This window comes from Aspergillus tanneri, assembly GCF_003426965.1.
Source record: "Aspergillus tanneri strain NIH1004 chromosome Unknown AapTan_2_pilon_pilon_pilon, whole genome shotgun sequence".
NCBI classification, from domain to species: domain Eukaryota; kingdom Fungi; phylum Ascomycota; class Eurotiomycetes; order Eurotiales; family Aspergillaceae; genus Aspergillus; species Aspergillus tanneri.
The window spans coordinates 3,302,400-3,315,551 of NW_022984629.1; the positions used below are offsets into that span (position 1 = coordinate 3,302,400).

Below are 13,152 nucleotides of genomic sequence, written 5' to 3' on the forward strand. Positions count from 1 at the left end.
CAAGAGTACTTTGCATGGTTGACAAGTACGGTGTATATACTTGGTATAAGTACAGAGTAAAAGCCTGTGATGAAAGTCGATCTCGCCTAATCGGTGTGCGTATCACTCACCGCCCACATGACCGCAGAGCCCTGACGTCACCTGATCCGGTACCGGTACTCATGTGGTACGGTATGGTAAGATTGGTATCCATTGGTATAGTATGTATTGTACAGCGCAACAGAGCTCGTTCGACTGGACAATAACCACCCCCTCGCCCCCGGAAACAAACTCCTTGGAACACCAGACTCCAAGTAAATATAACCCTCAGGCCAGACTCATGTCTCCATGGCATCCCCGGCCTCCGAATCATTATTATCCACTACTCCCAGGAGCTTCGCATAAGGAACCGTCACCCTCTGAAGGTCCCGATGCTTACCTAGCACGCACACACCCTTCGTCAGCAGTTCTCTTGCCTCAACGTTGTAGGACTCCACTTACCCAATGCCAGGATCACCTCCTTCAGGAGGACCTCTCGTGGCCAGCCACAGAGGGTCTCCGAGTTCTCTCGCCAATTGCGGTCTTCCTGTTCGTTCCCCTGCAGCCGTTCTCCGGTCGCCGTCTCCTCTTCAAACAGTCCCCCAATCAGCCCCTTGAGTAGCTCTTCCACCTTTATCTTGAGCCCTTCGGCCCCAATGCGCTTGGCATACATGGACAGATACAGGCGGAACTCTTCCTTTGCGCCCAGGGACAGGGCCGCGGCCAGTCGGTTCTCCAGATGCGCAATGGACATGCTCGACTCGAAGCTCTCGTAGCCCTCCCGCGACAGAAGAACCTTGATCAGCCGTTGAAGGAAGTATGCTCGTCCACGTAACAGCGTCTCGTTGGTCGTGTTCCGCTCCAGAAACGGGATGATGCCCGCCGACACCATTGCCTTGGCTTCCTTGTCCTGCTTGGAATCTGTGGGTTGGAGGTTGCCCACCGGCGCATCCGTCGTATTCCAGTACTGGCTGCCTACCGCCCACCAGGCCTCGGAGATGCGCTGCCACGTATACATGGCGGGCGAGTATGCGTATCCCTCCCCGTTGGACAGAGCCACCACCACGCGGCCTTCGGAATTGATCCGCGCATTCGTCACCGCCGGTGCCGCCGTGGGATGCGCTCCCAGCGTGTGAACTGCCGCATCCAGCACCGGCTGCAGGGAGATAGGCGGGTGAGGCGACGACAGGTGCTGTACATTCCAGACATAACACATCCCCACCGCGGAGATGCAAAGAATCCATGGCCCATTGCATTCCAGTATCACCGGCTGCGCCTCCAGGACAAGAGCACTAACGAGACGACGGCCGGCGGGGGTCCAGATGTATACCGATCCATCCTCGCAAGCCGCAGCCCACATGTTCTGGTTGCCCGTCACAAGAAGGACGGCCCGCGGAAGGAAATCCTGCCACAGAGGCTGTTCCCCCCGATAGAGTGTGAGCCGGACTGGCTCCCGATCGACAGCGCGACCCGTCAAGCTCGCGGGAGATGGGTTCCGGGCTTCGAAAACCACATCTACCCGAGATTTACTCGACTCTCCCGCAGTGCTAGGGGGTTCGGTGGGCTTCCCTGCCTCGTCGATGGCACGCAGAATCTGGCTGCGGACCTTCGGCACCGCCAGTCGCAGTTGACTGATAGCCATGGATGGGTTTGTTACGGCGGGTCGAATAAATTCAGGTGTCGGTTGCTGCCCCTCGGACGGGGGTTGTGGTTGTGCAGGGAGGAGACCGTCGGGCGTGTTTGCAAGAATGGGAGTAGCGCCATTCGCACTTGCCAGCGCCACTCGTTTTTCAACGTGACCATCATCATCACCCTCCAGCTGCGCCAGTTTCCGTTTATTCCCAAACAGCAGCGCGGCCAGACCCCCTTTTGGCAGGCCGTCAAAGGGCTTGGAGAGATCCACGATGGACTGGGGTGTATCGGCTTTCACTTGGCTGCTCACCGAAGCCATAAGCCGTGCCTGTGGCAGAGAAGATTCGGCCGCCCCTGCGCCGGAGACCAGAAGAGGTGCGATACGCTTTCTGCCATCTTTCGTGTACGTAGGACGTTGCTTTAGTCTCTCCAACTTTGCCTGGTAAGGGTCTGGCTTCTCCACCTCCGGAGCGGCTGGTGTCGTCGTGGTTCCGTCCGGCTGTGCCTTTTGCGCATCGGAGGCAGGAGACGCGACTCGAGCTGGTGTTACACCATTTGACGGTAATGGGGTTGATTTGCCGTTAACCATGCTGTCGGCGGCCGCATGGTTATCGCCCATCAAAGCTCCCATTCTTCCTTCAACGTCCTTGATCTCGCCAGCCTTGCTCTTCTCCTCTAGTAGAAGACCGTCCGTAGTCTCCGTAATGCCGGCACCCCTTCTATTAGTACCGAACTTGGTGAGTGATTTCTCGTTCTCCTCCATTTCCATCGCAAAGCCAAGGTCTCCGTCCTCAAATCGAACCGCCAATATCGTACCATCCAGAGCAGTTGCATACAGACACTTCCCGTCAGGACTCCACGCGAGGTCGGATATGGATTTTGCCGCCAGCTCCTGAGCCACCACGATAGGCCGGGGGTTGCTTGTAATCCAGATACTCAGTGACTTATCGCCTCCCGCACAGGCAATGACCGTGACGGAGCTCGGTGCATGGCCTTGACTATCCACCCCCGGTTTGTTGGCCGGCTGGCTAGAATACAGACGCGGGGAGAAAGCACAGACTTCAACGGGAGCCTCATGTCCAATGAGGTTGATATCTCCGTCCCATGACCCACGATTAATGATTGCGACGGAGCTAACAGGTCCGTTAACGGCGTTTGCTGCCGCAATGTGCATCCCATCCGGAGACCAGGAGCAGCGACGGAAATAGGCTGTAAGTGGGGAATTATGGAAGGGCGCAGAGATGGTGTGTTCAAGGACGAAATTATTCATCTGATCGTGAGCGGTCGAGTTGGGGGCTGGAGAGGTAAAGCGGAAAATGCGAACGGTGCGGTCATCGCTCGCCGTCGCAAAGTATTTATTTGCGGGATCAAATGTAATCCCCTTGACATGGCTCTGGTGAACAGACAAGGTTTTGAGCTTCTCAAATGTGTGGCCCGACCACACCACCACCTTAGAGTCCAGGCCGACGGAAACCAAAATAGAAGAATCATAGGACCATCCCAAATCCTGCACATCATTATCATGGCCTATCAGTCTGCGAATTGTGCGCCAGTTCTCTACTGGTGGCGCCTCGTTTGATCCTAAATTGACAGCCCCCATCATCAGCCTCCATAGTTCTCCAAAGCCATTCGCATCCTCAGCACTTACCAAATGTCGAAGCGTGAGACGGGGGATTGGCATCCAGGGAGTAGATGCAAACAATTTTATCGTCTGCTCCCGATGCCAAGTACTTCCCATTAGGTGAGAATCGGACGGTATGTATTGTTCCGGAGTGGTTGCTCATAGAGGCCAGCTGTTTTGGCTTACTCGCAACCTCTGGGTCATCAGTGTTGCAAATAGCCTCCGTAGACCATATACGAACATATCCATCTGTAATCCAACAAAAAGTACAACGTCAGCTCCTATTCTCCTCGGCACGTTCTCACGACTGTAGGGACGCTATTGGGCATGGCACGAAAAACTAACCTCCAGCGGCTGTAACAAGTCGGCTTCCATCGGGCGAAACATCGCAACTGTAGACTTCAAAATCCTTCCTCTCACCTGCGATACAAGAAAAGAACACGTTAGCAGGTACAAATCACTTTTCACGCCGACCCGGTCCATCTCCGCAGAGCTCAATGGAGCAGTGAGAAAGATTGCCAAAAACAATAAGAAAATAAAATATTACCTCCATGCGTTAGCCAAACTGGCTTGATGATATGCATTTCCAAAACTTCGTAGCTATGAGCTTCACTTGTTTCTGTTGCACTCAATCACTGGTAAGTTGACGTGGATGGAGAGCTTCCTGGGAGCATCGCAATGCAACTGCGTCCACCAGTCATCGAACCACGGGATTATTTCTCAATCCAACGGGACGTCCAAGATTGGAGTAAAGACTTGTCTCGTCCTCGGAAATTCCGGGGTTGCTGGAAACCGGTAGGGAGAGTCAAGGAACAGACAACGCGAGAACCAAGAAAGGGCCGATAAAAGTCGCGCCCGAAGTCCATCTCGTCGCGATTTATCTCCTGCGTTGGTCCGAGCTTCTGCCGTTCTCCGCCTGCTTGGCAGATCCAATCTTTATTTGAAGGAATCAGCAACATTACAAGCCTCAGTTATCTACCTATCCTACTGTACATACATCCGGTTCAATTACATGACCTGGTGATGGGTAATGTCCTCGCTCCAAGATCCCAAGCTGCAATACAAGCACTCCCACCCTCAGCAAACCCTTTGTTTCTTTCTTTTGTACCATTCCTGGCCTCCGATTCCATGGACTCCAAAAGCCGCGCTAACAAAGTTATGGGTTGGGGGAAAGAGAAGAGAAACAATAGCGCGGGTAGAATACACGGAGAGGAGGATAGTATAATACTCAATCGTAAGTTAAGATTAAAAGGAAGAACAGTCCACAAGAGAAAATAAGGAGGGAGTTAAAATAGATAGCAACAAAAGAAAACACTGCGGATTGTCACTCAAGAGGTCCGATTCACCGGCTCTGCTTACTGGCCTGGTCGAAGCTCTCCAGCACATTCTCTGTGACGCCGTCTTTTCCAGTCGCTCCCTCCTGGGACTCTGCAACGGGTTCCCAGTCCTTGGTAGGTGTTGTCGGCTCATGGATTTCGTGAGAAGTTGCGCTCTGTGATGGCTCCGGCACTCCGAGAGCCTTCGCCGCGATGCTTTTCGCCTGGCCCTCTGTAACTTTGCCGTAGACAGCCATGGCATTTGCAATCATTCCACCCAAATCGCCAACGTTTCCAGGAACCACCACTGCAGTGCCTTCCTTCGCAAGCTTCGAGAACGCGTCGACGTATTTCTCAGCCACGCTGAGGCTGACGGCGCCGTGGGCATTCTCCTGACCAGCCTCAATAGCCTTGGCCACGGCTTCGATTCCGCGGGAAGTAGCCCGAGCCTTCAACAGGATCGCCTCGGCCTCACCAGCAGCGCGGTTTATCTTTTCCGCCTGGATGGCCTCCGAGGCTAGAATGACGGACTGTTTGCGGCCTTCCGCGATGTTAATCGCACTCTGTCGCTGGCCCTCGGACTCCAGGATCTCCGCCCGCTTCGACCGCTCGGCCGTCACCTGCCGATGCATAGCAGCAACCACTCCATCCGGAGCATGGATATCCCGGATCTCGTACCGCAGACAGACGACACCCCAGACCTGTGCCGCCTCGTTGATGGCCTTTGTGATGTTGGTATTCAAGGTTGCACGCTCCTTCAACACATGGTCCAGCGTAAGCTGACCGATTTCCGAACGCATTGTTGTCTGCGCAAGTTGAGAGACTGCATATTCGGGATCCTCGACGCCGTAACTATAGCCAAGAAAGAAAACCCCCGCAAACATTAGCCTCGTTCCAAAACCTCCGGTCCGCAGGGGCCCGGAAACAGTTGCGAACACTCACCTTGCCTTGTAGGCATCGAAAACCCTCGTGTATAGAACACCGTCAAGCTCCAATGTGACATTGTCGGCTGTAATGGCATTTTGACTAGGTATCTCAATAGCGGACTCCTTCAAGCTCTTGACGTAGGCGATGCGGTCGAGAAACGGGATCAGAATTGCCAGGCCAGGATCAAGAATTCGATGGAACCTCCCCATGCGCTCGACAATCCACGCGGTCTGCTGGGGGACGAACCGGATGATGGTGTTCATGGGAAGTGTCGAGCGATTCGCGAAGTATGTGGCAGGCACGCCGCCGCCCGGCGAGGAGCCAGGCCCGAAGTGCAGGAGTGATGAGTCGGGCGCAAGCCTTTGAGGCGAGGTAGATACATTTCTTCGTCGAACACGATTCAGGGTGTTTGTGGCTATGAGACTAGAGTGAAGACGAGAATTCTTGAGAAACTGGTAGGAACTGTTAGGGTGACACCGGAATAGCCTCGACGTATTTCTGGAGGCCACTTCCATTATGAAAACTTGAATGCTGCAGGACTAATTTCTATAACACAGTTTAATAGGAGGGGAGGTCGGGTTGAGCCAGAAAGAGCTATCTGCCGAGTGAAGATCTCCAAGACGCTGGCTTGTTCGTCACTTCAGCTACAGCTTGTGGCCTGAGGCAGACTATGATGAGTCATCAGTTCCACCCCCCAACCAATTACCTACGCAGCATTTCAGGTTACAATGTAGAATGTAGGCACTATAGTAAAGAAACAATGTAAATGGGGCTTACAGAAAGCAAGTAGGGGTTAATAATTGCCCCTAATGTGCCTAGCAAATTACCTTCACATAAAAAGGGGGAATGAAGTGGAAAGCAAGTCAACCAACCCGTATTAGTTATGCAAAATACAATGACACAAACACCATCCATCCCAACCAGCTGAACAAATAGATAGCAATATTTTAGTGAACAAAGCCCACTAGCCATTTGAGTGAAAAGAGTTCTGCCATACCATGCCTATAAAAAGAAGCCGACTTCAATTTTGTCTTTATGACCTCAAATGCGCCTTGTAGAAGAAAAGAATTTTTTTCTCTTTTTTTGGGGGGAGTTCTCTGGTTTTGATATTCGTACTAGAAATTGAGAGCAAGAGTGGAAACATTACCGCAATATTAGAGGCAAAAAGAAAAAGAGGATAAAAAAAGCCGATGAACATTCTATGGTCGTGGGAATAACTTCAACCCGGCACACCACAGAAGCAAACATCAAATGCAGACGATACTGCCCAGGAAAACATGCCCGGACTCCAGAAAATTTTGAAACCTCCCATGACTGAAACAAAATACGATGAAATTGGGGGGGAAGAAAAGACACAAGCTGAGACATTGAATGTGAATATATCAATCCACCCAGCCGAAGGTTGGCCATCGGCAACTGAAAGCAAAATATGAAAGATATAAATGTAGAAGCTGACAAATAATAATGCAAGTCATGATGGATAAGGCCACGGAAAAAAAAAAAAAAAAAAAAAAAAAGAGATAAATGGTCGGTGAAAGAAAGAGGGAAAACAAAAATCACTTTTCCAGCTCAGCTCGCCCAGAATACAGTTAACCATTATTTTGCGATGTTTGGAATCGAATTCACCGCGACAAACTGAAGGTTTGTAAAACCCGGACACTCCGACTCATTCAAGGGAGTTCAGTCGCAGTAAAACCGACAAGATCAAAGGAACCTCGCCGATGAAGACTTTTGCCTGTCCAACAAAAAAACAAAAAAAATGAAACCGTAAAGGTGAACAATTCGGGAAAGCCTTGGCTGACGTTTCGTGTAAGATCATCAAACGCTAGACTCTTAAATTCATTGTACATTTGTGCATTGAAATTTTGGACCAAGAAGTGCGACCAGAATTGGTACAGGACATCCATATCACGGTCACCATCTCGGGTTGCCGTATAAAGTTCGTTCGTCAAGAACACGTTTCGGAAAGCACTGCGGAGTTTCGTAAAAATAAAAACAATCGGAAAGGCAAAAACCATGACCGGAAGAGCCTTCTCTTTCGCGCCAGATGTCGATAGATTGATTCCAGGGGATTGGTGGAGTGCTCAGCCCACGACCTTAAAGTGATAAGGCCTATGTCTTGACTGGGGTTGAATTAGTAGAGACCGGGGACTCAAGGCGGATGAAAGCATACCAACAGGCCAGCATCCCGGGAAGAGAGGGAGGAGTTCTGTCCAAGGAGACCTAGTCTACCCGCTGCTTTAGGTCAGCACATTTGCCAAATCACCGGACTAAGAAGCCCATGTTTTGAACTGTGAACATGGAGAGAGGACACTTACGTATTCAGCTGGAGCATCAGTTGCCTTCGCAGGAGAGAATTCTGGCGCATCAGAAGACAATGATGTCTTGGGAATACCATTTGATAAGGACTGATGGGAAGTAGACCCATTTGTCGCCCCATCCACATGGCTCTGCGGTGTTGAGCCCTCGTCGGCCTTGCTCTGCTTTGCCGGGGAAGTGCCACTATTCTGAGCAGAGGGATCGCGCTGGTTCAAAGGTAGAACCCATTGCTCCCACTCCCGCGCTCGCAGACGGTCAACACCATCTTCTCCAGCAACATGTTCAACGTTTCTCAATTGACGGGCCGCAAGGCGGAGGAACTCAAAGTCTTCGGTCAATGTCTTGATTCGCTTGAAAGTGGCGATGAATGCCAAATCCACAAATCCCTGTGAGTCCATGTGCTTACGGAGGAACAAATCTTTGCACAGGTTATCAACAGAGAAATAATATTCAAGCTGGAACGAAACCATGCTCATCAGGGAGTAGGGTTCCATATATTGCGGATATGGGGCTGCCGTCATAGGACCAGCGTGCATTGGCTGATAGCCATACATGGTGTTGATATCCGCAGGGAAGGGATAGACACCATACATGGACGCAGAGTTAGGTAGCGAAGGTGACCTCAAGGACATCCTGTGACCCTGAGAACCATTGGCAAGCCCATGCTGTGGCCGTTGCCGGTCGCTAAAGCCGTACGATTTCTGGTGCATGAACGAACTATGCGACATGTGGTTGTTGGGGAAGTTGGAATTCTGAGAGCCGCCAAAGCCTCCCCGGCCACGGTGCGAGCCTCTGCCTCGTTCGGCACGTGACTCACGAGAGAACTCCTTGTCCTTACGGTCACCATAAAATCCAGCGAAATCCGCTGACCTGGGACCATTTTCAAATCGACGGTCATGTGAAGAACCATTGCGAGGACCAGCTTGTGCATCCACAGACAGATTCGGGTTTTTGGAACCATGATCTCCTTTGTGGCCCGATTCATGATTCTTGAATGCCTTAGCATCACGATGATTCCGGGGGAACGTATCGCCATGTCTACCAGCAGGGGCGGCATTGGCACTATCCGCTCCCTTAGGCGCACGGCTGCGGTCTGCTGCCTGAGATTTACGTGGGTCTGCCGAGCCAGCGTCGGTGCTGTTGGATCGCCTTGATGTTGCAGGAAGCGAGTTTGCGCGAGCAGAGTTTGGCTCATTCCTTCCCCGGTCGGTGGTTGTGGCCTTGCCAGAGCCCTGAGCTACCTGACCAGAGGCAGCTTTATCAACGGTAGAAGCTCCGGCACCGTGGGCTCCATTCCGAGCGCCATCCCGTCCTCCACGGGCAGCTCTTCCACCTCTGCGAGCAGCGGAGGGGAGAGGGGTGTTGAAAACGGCAGTAGGAACATATGGGACGGGCATCCATTTCTCCTTTCCGTGAGGTCGGATCACAGGGCTCTTCTCAGACTTCTCGGTCTTGTCGCCCTTTTCTTGTGCTTTCCGCTTCTCTTCGCCTTGAGCGACCTGAGGCGTCGGCCACGAGGCTGCATCTTCAACTGGTGGGACAGTTACGGATTCATCACGTACTGCCCTCTTCCTATCTTTGCCCTCGGTATCCCCTCCCTTCTTCCTAGTCGCTGCTTTTGGCTGATCTTGCTGGTTGTTCCCTGATATCGAAGAAGCTGTGGATCCAGTCTTAACACTTCCACTCTCAGAGTTGGCTGGCTTCAGTGACGCCACTGCTTTGGCCTTGGCTTCCTGTGCCTCTTTTCTCTGTTGCCACACATTTACCGACGGAAGTGGAGCAGCCTTCAGCTCCTTAGGAGGTTCGTTCTTTTCTTTCTCTCCCGTAAGCTTGTCCTTTGGGGTTTCATCCCCATTGCGCGGCTTATCGGTTCCCGAATCCTGGGATTGCTTGTCCCAGGTAGATTCCGAGGTGCCATTAGGAGTGCTTAAATCCTCATCCTTCGCTATTGTAGAAGTCGACGACGAGTTACCAACACTGGGGGATGATGTTCCTGAAGCGTTCGCCTTAGAGTTGATGGGAGCTGCAGTCTCTGAATCCTTGCCTGCGATGGCAGTTACATTCTCCGCTTCCTGAGATGCTTCGGCCTTCGAGCTCACGGAATTTTCAACTTGCACACCCGAATTTGGCCCATCTGGCTTGGTAGCGTTATTCGACTCTGCTGTTATCATTGTTGGGGCTGTTGAAGCAATGCCCTTAGCTGCTTGGGCGTAGGAAAAGGTAGTCGCCATATTCTTTGCGGTAAAGAAAAAGAGAAGTCTAATATATCCGCTCTAGAAAAGTGAAGAAAACCGATGTTCTGCCAGAGAACAGGTGCCTCCGTTGGTAACTCCAATCAAAGAAACCTGCGTGCGCCAACTGATGGCGAAACAGCTCCAACGTTGACGGCTATCAGAAGAACCAACTTCCGTCCTCTTTCGAACCCACCAAGCTGCAACTTCCCGTCACTGGAGATAAATCCTTCTCCGGTGCAGGTTGTGGAGGTAGATGTCCGTTTGATCGGTTAACAGAAGGCACGAAAATTTCGTTCGCTGCCGAAAAGTGGCAAAAACAAGTATTTTATCAGCGTATCCTCAATTATAGAATACTACCACACAAAACACATCGGTGTTGCTCTTGCTGATAGGAAAAAAAATATTTTTTCTTTGGGTCGGTTCGATGGGGGTGGGAACGATAATATTGGCGTGCGCAAGTTCGGAAAAAGGCGATCGAATCTTGAGAAGCTGGAGAGTTAAAACATGAAATCCAAATGAGAAACAATTCAAGAGCTTCAGTATTGAACGCAAAGTGTTGTGTAAAACCACCACAGAACTCACCCAGTTTGTATCGTTCGATGTTCGGTCCGCCGGAATATTTGCGAAGGCTACCCGAGATGCCACTTGAGCAGTTGAACAAAGTGACAGTGAATACACGCTAGATGTCTTGAAGAGGGCCTCGTTGGGTTGCCCCTTGTGAAGCGTAGGCGAGGCGCGACTTGCACGTGGCGACGACTGCTGCAGGATAATAATGAGACGGACTTCGAGAATTTCCCTGCGAAGGAACGGTCCAGGGGGGGAATAGAGATAAAAAAAGTAGTCAAGAGTAGCGACGGTAGTCGAAGCTATTCTCCTGCGGAGAAAATACAAAAAAAAAAAAAAAAGAAAGAAAATAAATTCCAAGGGGATCAACCGATCAGTATACCCTTGCCAGTAAAAATTCCCGCGAAATACAGGATGTGGGAAGGAGAAGATCGGAGAGCGGAAGATGTGCACTGAAGAATGAGCACAACCTCACTGCGGCAACACGGACGCCAGCAACGGAACCACGAACGTTGGCGAGGATGAAGAGAAGTAATGGGAAGAGAACTTCCAGGAACGTTGAGGGGAGAGAGGGGGAGAAGGAGGGGGGTAAGAAACAGAGGGAGAAGGAAGAAAGAGAAGTGAGGGAAAAAGAGACGAGCGTAGTGCAGTGTGTGAGAGAGACAGAAAAATAATTGGGGAAAAAAAAAAAAAAGACAGAATAATAATAAAAACAGTAATAAATTTGGAGGGACGTGGAGGGAAAGCCGAAGGAAGCAAATGAGAACAGTAATAATTGTGGACTGACAGAAAAAAAAAATTAAAAAAATGAAATCAATTAAAAATAAGTTACTGTCCGTTTTCTGCCTGTAAACTGCGCTCCATTTGATTCTCTGTACCTAAGCAGAAATGTAAAAAAAAGTAAGATTGTGTACTGTCGTTTCCCTCCCGTACGCGGAGCAAAGGTAAGTAATTATTACTTTCCCATTACTTTTGGTCTGCTTCTGGCGGTCCGCAGTGCTGGTTTAGTGGACTTCAGGGCTTCTGTGGGTATGAACCACTCTTTTCCTTCCTGGCTAGGACTAGATACTTCTCTTACTTCCGATCGTGGTTCTGATTCAGCACTCGAATTGCGCTAATCTGTTTCTAATCTACGAATATCCATATATACCAAAATATACGAATTATATTCGATACTCAATCCATCGATGCTGACTACCTCTTGGAGGGCGGTACAAAATGCCTAACAACATCAATATCTCAGAAAGATGTATTATTGTTTACCTGCCCGTCTGTCGGTCCAGGCTACATCTGACAACCTATAACCCCTCTTCTACATAGCTGTTCAACCACTATTCTGTAAAGGATGTCCTGGGATTGATTAAGAATAATACGAGCACTACACTGCCATTTATAGTAGCCGACTTCCGCGGCAGTATTCAGTACAAGGAAACAATTATCCGTCTGCATGTCCCACAGTGCCTGTGCAAGGTTAACTATGACATGTTTTATTGATCATGAAGGTGGTTCGAACACAGCTTCTATGCAATCAATATGATTGAAGCCACCGCAGCGAGCGGCGCAACACAGTAGAGGGGTGTGGAGGGGTCTCTTGGCCAACCCCTCCAAATGTAACTATACAAATTCGGCATAATTAATCTATCTACGGGAGAACAGTAGCTTGGTCCTCCGTATGTCTCTCCCAGGGGATGACATTGCAACCCCAAACTTCCAATGGTGTTTGACATGCCTAGGGGAATTATTGAAGAAGCTTAGCTCTCCCCTTGAATTTCTTCTTCGACATCATTCGAGAACCCAGAATAAACGTCAATCAAGACACTGCCCCGTTTTGTGAAGATTACTCCCAGACCATTGCAATCTCCTCTAATATGAATGGTGGGACCCTCATATCGGAGACACCTGCTCTTCCAGGGAGTACCTTGGGGTACCTACATAGGCACATACATACAAGCTTCCTCCGTGGGTGCTCCGGTCTCCAGAACCCAACGAAAGCATCAGAGGCATAGAAATCGAGTCTCAACCAACCAGAATCCAAGCAGGGGATTTAAAATCCCTGAGTAGGTACCAGTCTGCCTGTCTGGACCGCCGGAATTTCCTGCAAGTTAAAGTATTCCTTCTTCCTCCGCTTTCCCTACTAGGATTCTATTCCCTTCGTCCCGTTTTATCCTTTCCCCTTTCTTGTGCCCCCTGACTAGCCATGTGTCTTGAATGTTCCTTTCAAAATGCTAAATTCTTGGAATAAACCGAAGTATATAAACTATGTACTAACTATACCGTATCGACCTTCGGTACTAGATACCTACCGTACCTAACCTAGGTGTTGAATTCACGTGGCCCCTCCCTGTTTCAGCGGACTAGGGACCTGGTAGGAGCCCGTAGGTTAGTACCCCGTAGGTTAGTACACCGTAGGTAGAACCTGGTAGGTAAGGGCTCGGGTAATTGCAATACAGGCCCCTCTTAAACGTGGTTTCAAACATAATAATTAAATTTCTTCATAATTAGTGCTGCTTCTACTAGGTAG

General features: G+C 50.4%; 1 protein-coding gene across 1 annotated transcript; it reads right to left on the bottom strand.

Moving 5' to 3' along the window:
* Positions 1-317: 317 nt before the first annotated feature.
* On the bottom strand, positions 318-10,064 carry HIR1 (HIR complex subunit; the record flags this gene model as incomplete). Its single annotated transcript, XM_033565760.1, has 10 exons — positions 318-418; positions 481-3,231; positions 3,299-3,520; positions 3,617-3,691; positions 3,819-3,890; positions 4,631-5,439; positions 5,530-5,966; positions 7,317-7,485; positions 7,688-7,737; positions 7,833-10,064. The coding sequence occupies 10 exons, from the start codon at positions 10,062-10,064 to the stop codon at positions 318-320; spliced, it is 6,918 nt and encodes a 2,305-aa protein (XP_033431517.1).
* Between the last annotated feature and the right edge of the window lie 3,088 nt (positions 10,065-13,152).